Raw genomic sequence first — 18,725 nt, forward strand, 5'->3', positions numbered from 1 at the left:
GCTCAATGGATAGAGCGTTGGCTTGGGGACTGAAAGGTCCCGGGTTCGATTCCGGTCAAGGGCATGTACCTTGGTTGCAGGCACATCCTCAGTAGGGGGTGTGCAAGAGGCAGCTGATCGATGACTCTCATCGATGTTTCTAAACTCTCTATCTCTCTCCCTTCCTCTCTGTACAAAATCAATAAAATATATTTAAAAAAATGTGAATTTATAAATTTATCTTTGTACACAACCTATATAATAAAGAGTTCATGTGCTAATTAGACCGAACAGCAGATCGACTGTGCAGACGACTGTATAGATGATCTTCCTGACAAAGCCAGGGCTGCCAAGGCCGAGCCTCTTGCACGAATTTTGTGCATCGGGCCTCTATACATATATAAGTAGTAATTATTGCTCCTATGCCCTTACATTTGTTTTCTTTATGACTTTTCTTAACCACTCCTAATTCCTTCCTCCTATCATAACTCCATAGCCACGGTCCTCAAAATGTGTCCTAAGGTCCCTGGAGGTCCCTAAGGCTCTTTCAGGGGGTTTGCAAAGTCAATAGCTATTTTCATATTAATACCAAGACATATGTGTCTTTTTCCTCTTATTCTGTCTGGATAGTTGTTCTGCTGTTTGGTCTAATTAGTATATTAGTTCTTTATTATACAGGATGAGCAAATGGTGCAGTTTTATAGATATGTGCTAGTGTAGCATATCGACTGCTAAAACAGTCATGGAGGCCAACTGTCTTCCATGAAAGAGATTTGTGAAAAGGTGACTGTCACTCTTCCAACTTGTGTTTTTTTTTTTATTTTGGACATTAGGGAGTATTTTATAAATTAAAAATGTTATTTTTGCTAACGCATCATGAATTTATTAGTTAATTTTAGATTAATAAATAAAATTTAAGTTCCTTTGTTCTAATTTTTAATATGGTAAATGTCATCAATAGAAATAATTTATATAAACAAAGGCCTTTGGGGGGCCTCAAAAATTTCTATTCTTTAAAAAAATATTTTTATTGATTTCAGAGAGGAAGGGAGAGGGAGAGAGAGAGATAGAAACATTAAAGATAAGAGAATCATCCATCTGCTGTCTCCTGCATAACCTCTACTGGGGATCAAGCCTGCAACCCAGACATGTTCCCTGACTGGGAATCAAACCATGACTTCCTGGTTCCTAGATCAAAGCTCAACCACTGAGCCACACTGGCCGAGCTAAACTTCATTGTTTCTACCTTCTCCTTTAGCTTTAGTATTTTAGTAGAAAATGCTTAGAAGAATGTTTAATAGAAAATGCTTTGATATTTGTAATAATTTAAACCTAATAACATATGGATGTCTATAAACCCATGAAATAAAATTCTCTATAATATAGAGAAGAAATAAATATCTTACCCCAAATCACTGTTCTTAGTATTTATTCCCTTTCGAAATAAATAGTAGTAGCAGGATTGACAGTCAACATTGTCGGTTATATTTATTGTTATACCCCAGAATGCGAAGAGAGCCTAGCTTGCAAAAGGCACTCAATAAACACTTGGCAAATCGATGCATCTGGTGCTGTCTTTGCACTCATGTGACAGGCATTTAGTATTGGTTTTAGAAAAGCATGGATATCAGAGTCTCAGACCCAGGCTGACTCATGGCACCGTCATTTACTGTGACTCTGGGTCACATTTCTTAGTCCATCTCTGGATCTTAGCTTCCTCACTAGTTAAAACTGAGGAGTAATTTGTTTCCAAAAGAGTTTGTGAATATTAATTACATAACCTGTGGTGATTGTTAGGTATACAGCAAATAACTCAGTAAGTGTTAGTTCCCTTTTCCTCTCATTGGCTAGTGGGTAGTTTGTCCATGAAGCAGATATAAAAGGAACACACAGGACAAAGATGCTTTTCTGCCTTTAGAGAATATTGCTGATGATGTGAGAATGAAGCATTGTATCATAAAGTGATTTTTCTGCCCTTTCCTTTTTTTCTACATAGCTTGTATTTAGCTTCAATGAAAAGCTTTTTAGCTTAGTAGTAAAGGATATTGAAGCCATGGATCCCAGCATCCTGAAGGGAGAGCAGGGGACAGGTAAAAGACAAAAGGTATGTTTTATTGATAATTTTTATTTGATAATTTCTATGATGTAAATTGTGGAGATTAATAGAATTTTCCTACCCATTCTCTTGTTCAGTGATTTCTTTCATATTATGCACTCTTTCTTTTATGATAGTAGGGAGAGAAAATTGCTTTTATAGCAAGCATTATTATTAAAATACTAGAAGCCTGGTGCACGAATTCATGCATGGGTGGGATCTCTTGGCCTGGCCAGTGATCTGGGGCGATCAAGGCCTGCTCACCTAGTCATCCTCCCTATGGGAGGTTGGCCAGCCACAGGATGTTAGCTGTGGTAGCTCACTGACCACTAGGGGGAAGCTCCTGCATTGAGCATCTGCCCCCTGGTGGTCAGTGCTCATCATAGTGACTGGTCAATTGGTCGTAACAGTCGCGTAGGTTTTTATATATATTAGATGGCATAAAATACACTTATTTCCAGACCTACTAATAATTTGAAATTTGTAATCCTGGTTAAATGCAGATAATATGTATTGTAAATAAATAATAATAAGACAGGCATCATGAAAAAATATATTCATTGAAATAAAGAAAACAGGAATAATTAAAAGATAGGTATGACAAAAGAAAATGTAAATTAGGTGATAGTTGGAAGATTTGCTCTGCTCAGAGAGACGTCATTTCCTCTTTGTTTTTGACTTTGCTTTAAGTTTAAGAAGTCCAGAAGTCTGCTATAGACTATTAATTATTCTCTTTCTGCACAGATTGAACTAGGCTTGGTTCTTGGAAATAGTCAAGTTGCATTTGAAAAAGCAGAAAATTCATCACTCAATCTTATTGGTAAGACAGTTTTTAGAAGATTCTGAATAACTCTGTTATATGTGACTCAACTACAGTGATTTTCAAGTGGGAAAGAGAATAGGGGCATCTCCCTTGAGAAAGCTTTTCACAAAATCACAATGAGCTAATGTAGTAAAAGTTTAAAACCATCACTAGATCAGCATTGTCTAATAAAAATACAATGGGAGCCACATATGTAATTTTTAATTTCCTAGTAACCACACTATACATAAGGAAAAAGATACAGATAAAATTAATTTTTAAAGTTTTTATATTGAGATAAGTTTAGGCTTACAGAAGATTTGCAAAAGTAGTTCAGAATTTCTGGATAGCCTTTACCAACACCCTCTGATGTTACATCTTAAATAACCATAGTACGGTTACCAAAGCTAAATTATCATGGTTACATTGCTGCTAACTAAATATAGGCTTCACTAGTGTTTTTTTATGTCCTTTTTCTCTTTCAGATTCTAATTCAGGACCCACATTGCATTTAGTTGCTTAGTCTTCATAATCTTCTCCAGTCTCTTAGCAGTACCTCAGACTTTCATGGTCTCTTATGACCTTGAGGACTGGTCAGTTATTTTGTAGACTGTCCCTTACCTGATTGTATGTTAAATGCAATACTAGTGTCACTTTGATTAGTGATGGAGTTAAATGATAAATGTGCAGGTAAATAAAGTCTTTACAACAGATTCACATTGTAGTCCTATTCTTTTATATTAGCCCCACTTTAAAAAGCAGATTGTACTTTAAGAAGTGTAACTCACCAGAATAATAATGCCATTAACTTTACAGAAGTTATTATTTTTTTATTAATTTAATAACTAAATTGATGTTTACTCCAATAGAAAGAGAATTTTCTTTAGTTGCATACTAGCATATCCAAGGTTATTTAATTTTCTTGGAATGTGTAGCCTTTTTTAATTCATAAATTATTATTCCCTTCTATTGTTTTTTTAATTATAAAGTAAAATATTTATTTTATAAAATATGGATAGACATCCAAACACAGCTCACACAACTTTAAAAATTTTTAATTTTATTCTGTTTTATAATTTATTCTTACTGATTAACACATTTCAACCATCTTAATAAATACACATTTCAACATTAATTTTAATAACTATATATGTCATTTTATGGATGTGGGATATATCAAAACCTATTATTTTAAAAATATATTTTACGTATTTATTTCAGAAAGGGAAAGGGAGAGAGAGAGAGAGAGAGAAACATCAATGATGAAAGAATATCATTGACCAGCTGCCTCCTGCATACCCCTTACCCAGTATTGAGCCCACACTCAGGCATGTGCCCTGATGGGGGAGTCAAACCGTGGCCTCCTGGTTGAGCCATCCTGGCTGGACTCAAAAATCTCCTGTTACTGATCAAATATATTTCCACAGCGTATTTTATGTTTTCTACACTTTTTGTTAGCTCAAAGGAATTGCATGACTTTCATACAGTGTGGATATTTCTAAGTAATTTCTGCGAAGGTGTGATTGATAGGTGTTTCCTTTTGGAAAATGAAATTGTGGTGATTTACCATACAGCAAGTTTGGCCACAAGAGGACAGTAGAGTGTAAGAAAAGTATTTTCCGTAGCTTTGTAAAGGAAATGTTAAGTCCACAAAACTCTAACCATAGAACTACTGTTTAAAATAAACTTTTTCTAATGCAACCTTTTCTTCCCTAATTTAATAAAACCTAAAATATTACTTTTTTATGTATAGTAATGTATTCCGAGGCACTTTTATTCTTTGTATTTGTGATAGTGAATGTGGTTCTCTGGAGTTACTTTAGGTGGCACTATAACATTTAAGTGAAATAATTTGTGTCTGAAAATTTGAAAACACGAATTTTGAAATCATTAAAGACTTTAGGATGATTTTAGACTTTGATGTACAAGTGAAGAAAAGCTAATAAGACACCAAACTTATTCAGTGCATCTTCCCAGGCTGAGGGGTTCATATACTCAATTATAAATTTAATCTAGATAAATACAAGTATTTTTAAATACACTTGCCTTAGGAGCCTTGAGGGACTGCTAGATTTCAGTTATATTTCTGGCAGCTGGTGTTGTCTTCATCAGATATGCACATGGTGTTTCTTCTAATCAACCAAATTAGTTAAATTGGTTAGGATTCCATGGATTGATTACAAACGGACTACAGCATGAGGTTAGCTAGTCATTTTGAAAGTTTTTTACTGACCCTAAAGGGGGACCAGACAAAGTAGTTAAGATAGCAAAACTCATTCTTATTAGAAAATCAGCTAAGAGCATGTTGTTCATCTTTGTATAAGGGTAGCCTTCCTTTGTTCATTGAGGATGCCCCGTGAGCTCTGTCTTTTATACTTACTGATGAAGTTCATGTTTCACTTTTGATTATCTTTGTTTAACATAGGCAAAGCTAAAACCAAGGAAAATCGCCAGTCTATCATCAATCCTGACTGGAACTTTGAAAAAATGGGAATAGGAGGTCTGGACAAGGAGTTTTCAGACATTTTTCGACGAGCGTTTGCTTCCCGAGTGTTTCCTCCGGAGATTGTGGAACAGATGGGTAAGTTTAAAAAGGAGAACTTGATGAAACCTTATCTTGTTTTTAAAAATAAATGTCATGAACTCTTTTTTCAGTTATGTTTTAAAATTATTCTTCAGGCCTTCCAAAGTATTTTTCTCTTTTAACTTCTTATAAAAAAAATTTTTCCCTAAAAAATCTTTGACAAGTTAGAAGGTTTAAAATTACATTTTAAATATATGAAGAAATCATAGAAACATTTGTGGCTTTGCTCCGCTTTTTAAATTTATTTATTCATTTATTTACTTATTCAGGTCTCTTTTTCTACTGTGCATATTTAGATATATCATTTTATGTAGTTATTTTAATGTTTTGCATAGGGAATATTTAAAAATTTCACCCGACTCTAAAGGTACACTATGAGTCAGATTTACCCTGCTGGATAATTACTATCTATTAGACTGTGGGCATTTTCTAATATTAGCTGCTGCTTTGTAGTGTGCTGTTGCATTACTTAATTAGTACATCTTCATACCTAGTAAATGGATACTTGGTATGTTCTTAAGTTTGATAAGTTTGATCCAATAAGACAAATGTAGGGTATTCATAGGAGTTTCCATATTATATACAAAAAAATGCACTATTCATTTATCACTTTCTTCTTGAAGGTTTATTTAATTTATCTGTGTGAAGTGGCATTATTTGCCCTAGTGGAAATGCTGTCATGACTGTTTTCATATCCATATTATAAGTTGGATTGGAATGTGAGCCACAGAATACCTCAGAAAGGAATTTATAACATAACAGCTTCTGGCAGACTATTAGTACAAAAACAGTATCCAAAAAAACCTGGAGGAATACGAATATATTACTTCTCTCACCCCCATCATTCTTTATCTTTCAATTGCTACCGGGAGATAAAGTACATACATAATGGTGGGGATAAGAACTGCTTTCTAGGCACTAGGGCTTGGTTCTATTAGCCTCCTATTGTTAGCAGCTTTTCTGCCTGGTCGCTCACTCTGATAAATTACAGGCGTAGCACACACCTGTTCGCTGGGTAAAGGTCGAATTGGAATTGGATTAAGAGAAAGTGACAGAGACCCTCAGCACCTGAGTTTCACACACCTTGAAATGGCAATAACATACTTTTTTATCTGAAAGATACAAAGGCCAACTCCATAAAAACAATTTTAATTTGGAAAATAGCAAAAAGTATGATAGTTCACTATCTTGGCAATGTATATTTTGAGGCATAATCCATAAAGCTTTTTGATCAAGATATGAAAATATTATTTAAGTATATTGTAAGTATAGGCAGAGATAAAGGGATTTCAAATGTAATTTATTCTTGTAGAATATTTTTTCTGGATTTCAAAGTGAGCTCTGATATAGAAAGAGTCTAATGATTCTGTTTCTTTGAGCATTATTCTATCCAGCCAACAAGCAGAAGAATAACTGCTTCTGTAAAGTCGTAAAGCCATACTTTTAAACTATATTATGAGTATTTTCTCACCTTTGGACTCTATGGAGGATTCAGCTATTCAGACACTATAGTTTTGTGTTTGTGCATTATCTAAACTCTGCTCATTTGGGGCTTCTGTCCGAGGTAGGTAGTTCATAAATAAGTAAAACTCATATTGGTTGATTTGTGATTTTGCCAGCTGTCAAAGAATTTGAAATTAAACCAGAACAGAGACAGCATTCTGAGTGACTTTAGTCTGTGTTTCTGCAACCCATATTGAAACCAATTAAATTATAATAGTATGCTTTTGTTTTTATTAACATGCCTTTTGACTATGGATTTGAATTTTGTTTGTGAGTGCTACTATCCAAAGCTCTTTTTATGTACTTATTTTTCTAATATTTTTACACTAATTTAATTAGACAAAAAAAAAAAAAGTTCTTTCGGTTTTTGTTTGCTTGTTTATTTTTTAAGTAATATATCTCTTCTCTTCATGGCTTTTTCCCATCAAGAAGCATATGCTATAAATTTGATTTAAACAAGAGTAAATATAAAGCTACCTTGGCTTTTGAGCTGATTGAAAGACATTGTCTTTATTCTGAATAAAGATTTTCAGTGTCCTATAGCTACTTATTTTAATGTTAAAATGGCTATGAAATAATTCTCTTGCTATGCATGTGCCATTCCCTATTTTCCAATAGAGGCTTCTTTTTTACTTTTAATTGTGAGGGCTTATTGCACTCCCAAAGCAGTGTGGTTATAAAGTTCTCATTAGGTGGTGGTAAAGGTATATAAAAATACAAATTGCTACTTTTAGATATAATATAAAATAATGCTATCTAAGTCCTTCTTATATATACCTTGTGTTCTTTTACCCTGCCAGGTAAAAACAAAATTGGTTGATTCTTTAGCTTATTCTTGGTTAACTAAATAGATAAACCTGGATGATTGTGGGATCCAGTTGGGCACTGGGTATGATTAATTAAATCAATTCAAATGAAAAAAAATGATTAGAAAAGAATAATTATGGGGCTGTTTTGTTTAGATTTAAGCAGAGAACTTTTTTTACTTTTGGCTTGAGACCAAATCATTATCTTTACCATGAAGTCTAGAGTTATGTCTACTTTGCAAACAGGAATCTTAACTAAATGGATCTTTTTGCCTGTACATCAAAGTTGGAAGCTCAAAAAGTGATAAATTTAGAATTCTATTGTGTCATGTTTATGAGACTGATAATTATGCTCCTAGGTAATATAGTTCTTTCTTTTTTGCTTGTAAAACTTCATGTTTCTTTTAACATTGAAAATATAGTTTAGATACATGCAGAATGTTGCTGATGAGATGTAGGAAGACAAAAGGACTAAGCAAAGAGAGACACACAGTTATGAACAAAATTGGGGATCAGATGAGGTAATATGCATGAAATACAGGATGGGGCAAAAGTAGGTTTATAGTTATGAGTACGCAAAACAGTTTATTCTTGCATTATTATTTATTAATTGTATTATTTTTCATACGAGCAACTGCAAAACCTACTGTTATGTTAGTTTCCAATCTTTTAGTTTCTCTCTTGAAGTACTTTCAATTATGTAATATATACCTTGCTGTTTTTGTTATAATATTTTTATAAAACTCTAATTAAGGAACGCCTGAAAGGGGAAAGGAAGTCACTTCCCGTGCTACAGACAGAGGAAGAAAGGCCATGTGTAGAAATAGGAAAAGGGATTATTTAGAGGGAATATCAGTTTTGTTTTGTTTTGTTGTTGTTTTCATCAGTGTAACTATGTACATTTTCCTTGTCTGTAGCAGTTAGACTCACCCAAACCCCTGCAGGGCAGTTCTTCCTTGGAAGTAAATAAAAGCATTCACAAGAAAACTAGTCCTATACCTAGCATTTAGTGAATATCAAATAATTATTTATTCAGAATATCCTCCAGGCCCTTTAATGATGGATGTTTAGTTACTAATGACCTTAAATCCTATTTTGTGGGATAATAGAAACACCTTTTGAATGCCAGGGTAGAATTATGGGCCTCAAGAACCAGTATGTGGAAGTACAGGTGAATAAACTCAACAGCTGATTGCCATCCTTGAGAATACTCAGATATCAACTGAGTATTTGCCACATTTAGTCCTTTGCATGCAGTTTTGGAGAGAGCTCAGGATAAACAACTGATTTCCTCAGTTCTCATTGTAGCCCTTTTGTTGGCAAAGATAGTTTCTGCAAAGAAACCTCATTTTTCAGCACCCTTGACAATTACCTCTAACCTGTAAATGTCAGAGAGGGAAAACACACACACACACACACACACACACACACACACACACACACACACACAAATCTTGGTCAAAGAACAGTGGAATAATTGTTAAAGAATTAGCATCTCTTAAGATAATTTTAGGACTAGGTTCACATGTATCCATGGAAAGGGGCTTTGGTAGAAGTTACCCATTTTAGAGCTAGAAGGAAAAGGGTGAAATCTTTAAGCCCCATACTGTCCTTTGGTAGATCTAAACCTTGTAGATATCCAGGCCACCAGGTGGGGAGGAAAGCCACTTGTTATGATCTTGTGCCCCATTCTTCCAAACAGACAGAGTGTTCTTTTTGGTCCCCTTTCCTCTGTGCCTCCCGCTCTAAGCCCACTTTCAATCTGTATTTTTAAGGTTTCTTTTGAAATTCTAGAGGAAAGCAACTCTTTTCTGCTATCATATGTGAGACTGCAGTTACTCTATGAAGTAGAACTGCTGAGAGATAAGGAGCCTTTCAATCACATGCAGACATCTTTCAGATGCTAAGGACAGTGCAAATAAAATAGAGTGGAAGAAAGAGCGCTAAGGTTTTGAACATGCCATATTAGGGAGAGAGGGAGTTCTTGCTAAGATTAACATAAACACTGACACTCTTAAAATGCATTTTCACACCCCCACTCATGAGCAGAGATTGCAATTTAAATGGGGGTTAAGACATCTAGCCGAACTCCAGGGCTCTGTAAAAGGAACCCTAAGGCTAAAGAGCTTATCTGAAATTTGAAAAAAAGAAGAAAAAAAATGAAGCTTTCTGACATTCATCTTTTCCCCTTGTATTAGTCATAACTTGCTTTTCAGCTATATTTTAGGTTTTGAATGCCAACCTGACATCTGTTCAAGTCTGCCTGTAATTTATTAGGAAAGCAAAAGAAAGCAATTGCTCGCTGGTTAGAGATGCAAAACTTCCCCCGTCTGGTTTTCCACAAAGAACTCATAGATGATACTTGGATATGAGGAATGTAACAGTTAAATAATTTACTAATTCTAATTTCAGGTTGGGAAATGTATAAAGTGTTGTGTTTTGTTTTGTTTTTAATTAGAAGAAAATGGCTTATGACCATGTGGTTTTCAAAATCTCTACAGTAGAATTTAGAGATCAAGCATACATTCTAAAAAAAAAAAATACTATTGATACCTTTCTATAAATTTAAATTTTTAACCTTGAATTAATTTTCCCATTAGTTTTAATTTTTAAAAGTTGAATTTACTTACACTTGAATAGAAATAATGTGGCTGTGCCTATATCTCAGAATCAAATTATATGCATATGCAGCTGGCATTTTTTATTTATAGACAAATTTTAGAGAAAAATCTTTTTGGGATGCAGAATTGTCTATAATGTCACCAATGGATTAGATTGGCAACTATAGTTGAGTTATGTATAGACCAATAATTTGGTCACTATAAAGTTGAAGTCTAAGTTTGAACCTAGTAAATAAATGATTAAATAAACTGTGCTACGTTCTCCTATCCTCATTTTGGAATACAGTGGAATATATCTTAAAGTGATATAGCTCTAAATACACAGATATATTGTTTTATGAAAAAAACACACACAAATGTAAATGCATTATAAAAGTCTCTACAGACACAGGCTGAATTGGAAAAAAAAGTTGTTTACTTCTGTGAAAAGGAAGTTAGGGTGGGAAATAAAGGGGAGATTTTTGTTCTTTTACTCCGAGACCTCTGATATTAGATTTCTACTTGTGTAATTAAAAACACAAACAAAAATATATTATAACAGGCAATTTCTCTCTCATGGTAGCTCCATTGTCAGCACAGCAAGGGACCAGGACATTGATGGCTATTTCTTACAGAGGCAGAAAACTATGGCCCAAGATCACTAAGCAAATCACAGGCAGAACTGGTACTAGAATTTGGTTCTCCTGGCTCAGGAACCCCAAAGCAAAAGGAAATTATTTACTAAGTTTGTACAAATAGTAAGTTACCAGAGCTTAGACTGGAAACCAGGGATGTCTGGTTTCAGAGTCTGTATTCTAACAGCCTCTCCAGATACTGAACGATGAAGCTAAGAATCGAGTAGTCAGGAAAGCCTTGAATTTTATGTCAAAGAATATCCTATGATGATATTGTTCCACTTTTGCCTTTTTCCCCCTAATTATCAGATATTTACAAAGCTTTTCAGATATAAAGGTTCTGAGAACTTAGCCATAATAGGTTTGGGGTATGAAAAGGAAGAGAGGAATTATGAAAACACTGAAGGTCTATAGTTCTGGTCTCACCCCCTACCATTTCCTATATGCATTTACTAGTATAAATGACAACCTTAGCATTCAGAAGTTATTCAGTACTTTAGTAATTTGCTAGAATTCTACATAGTGAGTGTATATAGAGGTAGTTATAAATACAGAAATCTGATCTTTGTATTTAGATGTCAGACAAGACAATTGATTTTCCTCTGCTAAATAGTTAAACCACCTCCTCCTCCTTTGTCTTTCTTCTCCTTTACTCCTCCCTTCTTCTTTTTAAGATTAGAGGCATTTTCCAAAACCTCAGATTTTTGCCAAGGCAGTGAGAACACTGATTGAAAGCATAAAGATCTCTTTATCTGTTAAGGTTTTAAACTTTGAGTAGAGAAACTGTCTTAATTGGGATTTTTTAATTTTCTTATTTCTGGCAGTTTTTCTGGAACTTGAACATGGCAAAAATCAGTACCTTGTCCTTGAGTAAGAAGTCTAAGTACTCAATATATGAGAGTGAATGAACTCTATAAGACACTAAGGTTTTATAAATAAGTTACTTTTCTAGTAATCTGATGTATTCAAATTGTCATGATTTCAAGAGACACGAAGAATTGGTGGTAGGACTGTAATGTCTAATAACTCTAGTCCACTTTCTTCATGTGCTTTTTTGATACCTCTCAGAAGCTCTGTTTTAAGTGAACTGTCAACTTAGAGATGGAACATACATGTTAAAATAAAATAATCACTGGAGAAAACGAGGAGATTGCTAAAGTAACTGAACATTGGTCTTCTGTTGCTCTAAGACTATTATTTTGTAAAAGACTTTCTAGTGTACAGACGCAACTGTGTCCAACTAATTGGTATATAGCCAACAATTAGTTTTGTTTTTACTTTGCCACGGTGACTCAGCACTGACTGCTGAGGGGGCTACGGATCAGGCCCATAGAGAAGCCCAAAGAGAGAGGCAGGGTCTGATCCGAAGCCCTGTTGATCAGCTGTTGCCTCTCTCTTTCTGGGCTTTGCCAGCAGCCGAGCCTTTGTTTCTCTCCATGCCTCTGTGGGGGCTGCTGATCAGCCTGCCTTTCTGGTCAGACCCGGAGATAGGTCAGAGACACTCACTGGTATAGAAACTGACCAATCAAAACCAAATCTGGGTGGAACTGTGAGGAGCCAATGGCTGCCCAGAAGGTGGAGCTTTTGGTGCTGACTGGCTTAGAAACTTACCAATCAGAACCAAATTGGCCGAGAGGGGTAGGCATTTGGGGGCAAGATCAGGCTGGCAGGGGAGGGCAGTTAGGGGTTATCAGGCAGGCAGGTGAGCAGTTAGGAGCCAGTGGTTCCAGATTGTGAGAGGAATGTCTGATTGGAGTGAGTACAGGCGGGGCTGAGGGAATACCCCCCAACCCCCCGTTCACAAATTTTGTACACCAGGCCACTTGTGTGTGTGTGTGTGTGTGTGTATACTGTTGACCACTCTTGAAATTTCCTCTTTATTTGGTTTCTCTCACTGTAGGGATTTCAGATTTTCCTTTACTTCTCTGGCTGTCCCTTCTCAGTCTCTTTTGTGTCCTTTATCATGTTGGAGCTCCTCAGGAGTCTCTCTAAGACCTATTCTTCCTCACTCTAATTATTTTCTCCAAAATTGATCACATGTATCTGTAGCTTCAATTAGTATCGGTTTTTTGTTTTGTTTTGTTTTTTTGTTTTAATATCATTGATTTTCCACAGAGAGTAAGGGAGAGAGATAGTCAGCTGCCTCCTGCACACCTCCTACTGGGGATGTGCCCTTGACCGGAATTGAACCTAGGACCTTTCAGTCCATAGGCCAACGCTCTATCCACTGAGTCAAACCAGTTAGGGCTAGTATCTTTATGTCTTTCACTCTCAAAGATGCATATTCTCTCTCAGTCTTGGTTTAGAGCTCTGGATATTTATCAGCATATGGCTATCTCATGATTACAAAGGGAGTTCAAAATTAAACTCATTTAACTGCCCCCATTGATCTTCCCTAAACATGCTTCTACCTTTGTATTGTCTATCTCAGGCAATGCTCTAGCCAAAAACTTTCCATAACTCCTCTGTTCCCCTCACCTCCCATTTCCAGTCAGTCACACAATAGACTCTCAGTGCTGCTGTCTCCTCAATATCTCAAATCTTCCCCGTTCTCTCCATCTCCCCCACCACTACCTTCCTTCAGGACACCATTATCTCTTGCCTGAATTGCTCCCTAAGCCTTCAGCCTTGCCCTTCTCTAATCCATTCTCCACACTGTAACTGGAGCGATTTTTATAAAAAGGCAAGTCTGATCCTGTCACTCCACGGGTTAAAACTCTTTAGTAGCTCTCCTTAACTCCTTCCATGGCTTACAAGCTCTATGTAGTCTGGCCTCTGCCAAACTTTCCCTTCTGTCAGCCTGTGCCCCTCCCCCATGCTCTTGGGTTCAGCCACTACTCTGGGTTCCAGCCAGCCTGTGCTATTTTCAGGTCCTCTAATTTGCCACGCTACTGTTTCTTACCTGCTTCTATATCCAAGGTTGTTCATTCTCCATCTTTTTATCTAACTCCTCCCTTTAGGCTGCAGCTTTTTTCAGGGTGTTTTTGGCTTTAATGTTGTTCAGCTGTGTTCCAGTAATTCCATATGTTCTCTTATGCATTATTACATTGTAATATACAATAATTGCTCATTACAGTTCTATATTCCAGACTTTTCTCCCCATGTCTGTACCCCTGGAGGAAGAAACCTTGCTCATTTTGTCATTAGTATATTTTCTGCTCCTGGCATGGTGCCTGCTCATACGAATTCTTAAGAAACGAATAAACGCCAAGAACTTGATTAGCCTCAGTTGTAGACCATTTAGACAGTTAGACCCACCTCCTGCCCTCAATATGCTTTCAATGTATTTGGGAACAACACTATTATTTGCACATCTCAAAGTAGTGTCTGGTAAAACATAAAGCACACTGTGAACCAAGTAGCAAAGTAGGCAATATGGGGAAGCAGCAGATACGTTGAAGCAGTAAAGACTTGAGGCACATCCTTTATTTATTTATTTTTTAAAAATATACACACACATACATATATATTTAAATATATATGTATATATATACATATACATATATATTTAAATATATATACATCCCCCCCCCCCCAGAGAGAAAGGGAGAAGGAGGGAGAGAGAAACATCAATGATGAGAGAGAATCATTGATTGGCTGCCTCCAGCACGCCCCCTACTGGAGATCAAGCCCACGACCCTGGCATGTACACATGCATGCACATGTGTATTTTCTATTTTACAAATTGTAAGAGTAATGCATCCTCATAAAATAACTCAGATATGCAGAGTGAAAATTGATATCTCCCTTCCTTTTACCCACCCCAATTTTACTCCCTCTCCTAGAGGTAATCACTGGAGTTTGGTAGGATTCTTTTCAGATCTCTTTCTAAGTATTTATAAACATATGTGTTTTTTACTCTGTGAACTCTATAATGTATAGACTTATTTTTCTGTTTAAAGAGAATAACACAAGTCACCATTCTGTGACTTTTTTCTTAATGTATCATGAAAGAATATATTGATAACATTTTATCTTTCATAAAGATAAACAGCATTAGCAAAATTATATCTAAATAAGCCCTGTATTGGTAAATTAGTATCTCTCCCTCAGCATTAAGAAGACTCTTGGGCACAACAAACAAAGCTGGCTTTGAGTCAGCCATTACCATTTGTCACTTGTATAGCCCTGGCCTTCTTAATATTTAGGGCCTTGGATCCTAAATTCTGTGAGCCTTGGTACCCCCACTTGCAAAGTTATTTTCCTTAAAAGTTTATTGTCAGGTTAGCATTAATGTGTATAAATTTTCTAACACTGTACCTGGCTCACTATCAAACGCTTTCTAGATGATATGTGATTGGTATTGTTATATTGCCAAAAGGCTCTATAGCTCTGTAGAAGTCAGAAATCTTTAATCCATTTATTTTAATCAAATGTTTAGATATATTCTCTTATCTTAGACTTTTATTGCTGTTGAAAACAGTTAACACACCTTATATTATGCTGTTTTGTAATTACCCGTTTGAACAGTGTTTGTTGATAAGGTAGTCAAGGGGACACTTGGAAATATATATTTTTTTAATTTGTGAACTCATGCCTTGGCTGATCTATATTTACTTTTTATCACATTCCATCAGAGAGGAACTGATAAATGTTCCACCACTTCTATAAATCTTGTCAGTTTCTTATATGTGAAATACTGACTTGGAAAAACAACAACCATCTTGATAGACACAATAGAGAATAGGATGTTGGAGGAAGGGAAGTGAAAGAAAGAATGAGCAATAATCTTAGCAAAATGCTACCCAGAACTAAAAAAAAAAATTATTTAGGAGAGTACTTCTGCCATGATTCATCAAGACTTTTCTCGGAGTTCAATCTGATTTGTTACTTGGAGCAATCTACCTTTGATAATATGTCCATAATTTAAATTTAAGACAAAACAAAACTCTGCAAGAAACTTTTTAATAATTAACATTATATTCTTTCAGATTTTTCAAAGAAGTTTGAGTAGACAGCAGTAAATCCCTTTTATAACATTTTACTAATAGTGTAAAATTTGAGATTGAAAGTTACTATAGAAAATGTATTCAATACTCAAGAAATTTATATGTGACTTTGAGTTCTTCACTAATACCTCTGGCTTTAACACAGTATATTTTCTCTGGGCAAGTAATAGTTTTGAGTCCTATTTTTATTCCAGAATGACTGAAAACTGATATATAAAGACACACACATCTGTACCTTCTATACTGTCTATACTAGTACATGTATTAACTTAGATTTATTCACAATGATATAATTTTTTAGAAGTGCTTTGATTTTTAAAAAAAATCTATCTAGAATCCTGTCATGAGGGAGAAAACTTACCACGACTTAAATACCTTTTGATAATGAATGGTTACTATAGGATAAACCTATAATTAGTATGCTGCTAATCCACACATCAGATAGATTCTGTCAAATCTCAAATATACATAAGAGAATTATGCAAATTGCAGATTATTAGTGCATTCCAGGGACATATCCATGGTGATCTACAAGAATCTTATGTGGCAGTCCAGTTCTGCTAGTAACCACTTTTTTTTTTATTCCCATCCAAGGAGATGTGTGTTTGTTTTTTAAAGTGATTTTAGAGAGAGGAAGGGAGAATGAGAAAGAGAAACATTGATGAGAGATAGAAACATTGATTGGCTGCCTCCTTCCTGTACACGCCTCAACCAGGGATTGAACTGGAAGCCTGGGTATGTGCTCTGACTTGGAATCAAACCTACCACCCTTCAGTGCACTGGACAATGCTCCAACCAGCTGATCCACACTGCCAGGGCTCCAGTAACCATTTGTTGAAAAGACTGTCTTTGCTCCATTGTATTGTTTTGCTCCTTTGACGAAGATCACTTGGCTATATTTATGTGTGCTTGTGTTTTTCAAATGCAGTCTTGAATATTCCTAATTTTTTTTGTTTTGTTTTTTATATCATTTCTTTTTTTCCCCATAGCCTCAATAAATTATACTTAAACTATAGCAATAGCCTCCTTATTATCTTACTAGTCTTCAGTCTCCTTTATTCCCATCCTAGAATATTTCAAGGCGCACTTTACAAAACTATCTGGTTCAGTCAGAGAATATCAGACTGAATCTTTTATGTAAGGGATCATAAAAGTCATTTAGTTCACATACTTCTCTTTCATTTGAATTTCCTCTTCATATCTGCCGAATAACTTCTACCAACTTGATTAAGCTTAGCTTGAATTCCTCCAGTGACAGGAAAATCATTCTCTCTGAATTCTGCAGACCAATTCTTTGGACAACTGGAGGTTTAAGTTGAATCTTCCTTAGTTAAGGTAGGATGGATATACTGATAGCTTCTACTACACGCTCCAGTTCTCCCCATAAGACCATACAGAACAAGGATCACCCTACTTCCCTATGGAAGCCCTTTGGGTTTGGGAAGATATTATTTTGTCCAGAATAAACTCCCTGTAGATTCATCTTTTCCCTAAACTAAATCTCCAAACTTGGTTTGTTCCTCCAGCCAATCTTTTTGTAACTTGGTTTTTAGTCCTTTACCATTCTATTCATATTTCTCTGAACTTTAACATTTGTTTATATTCACGTTAAGTTGTGAAACCCAGAAATCAGTTTGAGTACTGTAAGTGTGGTCCCTGTTTAAAATAGACCAGAAATATCCATCCTTTGTTCAAAACATCAGTCTTCTCTTACTGCAGACCGAAGTTACATTAGCATTTTTTACATCTACAGTCTATCTTGATTCATATTGAATTTACTGTTGAGTAACTCACAAAGACATATCTCTCCCAGTTGTACTCAAGTACAGGAATCTTACATTTACTCTTGATAACTTTTATCTTGTTAGAATAGCTCGTTGCTGTGTTACAACTACAACTTGTCGAGGAATAAAAAATGTTTTCTTACTGGCTTATGATTTGAGACTATAAAACATATAAACTAAATCAAATAAGAGCCTAAGGACTCTTAGAAAGCAATTTAATATAGTGTCAGTTGTAACTATGAATGTTTTCCAAAGTGTCCTCTGGCCTGCATTAGAATCACCTGAGGGTGGACTTATTAAATATTCAGGTTTTTCAGCTCCACTATAGACTTAATGAATTTAAATTTCTAGGAGTGATGCCTGCAAATTTGCATTTTAACAAGCTCCATTGAATGTTGGTGCTTGTTAAAGTTTGACAACTACTACTGTAAGTATTGAAGAAGAGAATCCAAAAATGTGATCAGAGCTAGGTGGTATTCAGTCAGATGTGTTCAGCATTAGGTGTCATTCATTAAGGAGCTGATTCCTGAGGAACAGAAGAACATGAACTGTTAGTATGAGTAGAAGTTTCAGGTATAGGAAAAGAAAGAATAAGTTATCTGCTAAAGATGACAAGATGTTGGTTAGTCTGAAGCAGAGGCCTTATAGAACAGCAAGTAAAATGAGCTTAAAGCTAAGAGATGGATGAAAAAAGAAGAAGAAAGGAAAAGCTGTAAAATCTGACACCAATGAAGATACATACTGCCAGGTGGCAGCAAGGCAAGACCTGCTAATAGAAGCATGATCTTTGTCATCAAGAATTCACAAAATACCACACCCTAGGAGGGAGTGTAAAAGGGTGGGGGTGTCAGCAAAGATTAGTTTGGAGAGTTGCTACACATACACCCGTCTTTAGTTCTAGACTATCTAATGAGAAGATCTATATGAAATCTCAGTTGACTAATTTGGGTATAGACCAGTCAGGTGGTAGACATCTTGCACAGCTGCT

General features: G+C 35.5%; 1 protein-coding gene and 1 long non-coding RNA gene across 3 annotated transcripts in view; both read left to right on the plus strand.

Moving 5' to 3' along the window:
• Positions 1-18,725, plus strand: part of NSF (N-ethylmaleimide sensitive factor, vesicle fusing ATPase) — a 111,183-nt gene that overhangs the window by 19,516 nt on the left and 72,942 nt on the right. For both annotated transcript variants that reach the window (XM_036451718.2, XM_036451717.2), the window contains exons 6-8: positions 1,976-2,083; positions 2,819-2,894; positions 5,302-5,457. In XM_036451718.2, coding sequence (XP_036307611.1) covers positions 1,976-2,083; positions 2,819-2,894; positions 5,302-5,457 — 340 coding nt within the window. The remainder of the gene's footprint in view (positions 1-1,975; positions 2,084-2,818; positions 2,895-5,301; positions 5,458-18,725) is intronic.
• LOC118726659 lies at positions 2,906-3,587 on the plus strand. Its single transcript, XR_004990351.2, has 2 exons — positions 2,906-3,023; positions 3,174-3,587. It is a non-coding gene; the product is annotated as an uncharacterized LOC118726659 (long non-coding RNA).

Source organism: Pipistrellus kuhlii, unplaced genomic scaffold (assembly GCF_014108245.1).
Source record: "Pipistrellus kuhlii isolate mPipKuh1 unplaced genomic scaffold, mPipKuh1.p scaffold_m20_p_22, whole genome shotgun sequence".
NCBI classification, from domain to species: Eukaryota; Metazoa; Chordata; class Mammalia; order Chiroptera; family Vespertilionidae; genus Pipistrellus; species Pipistrellus kuhlii.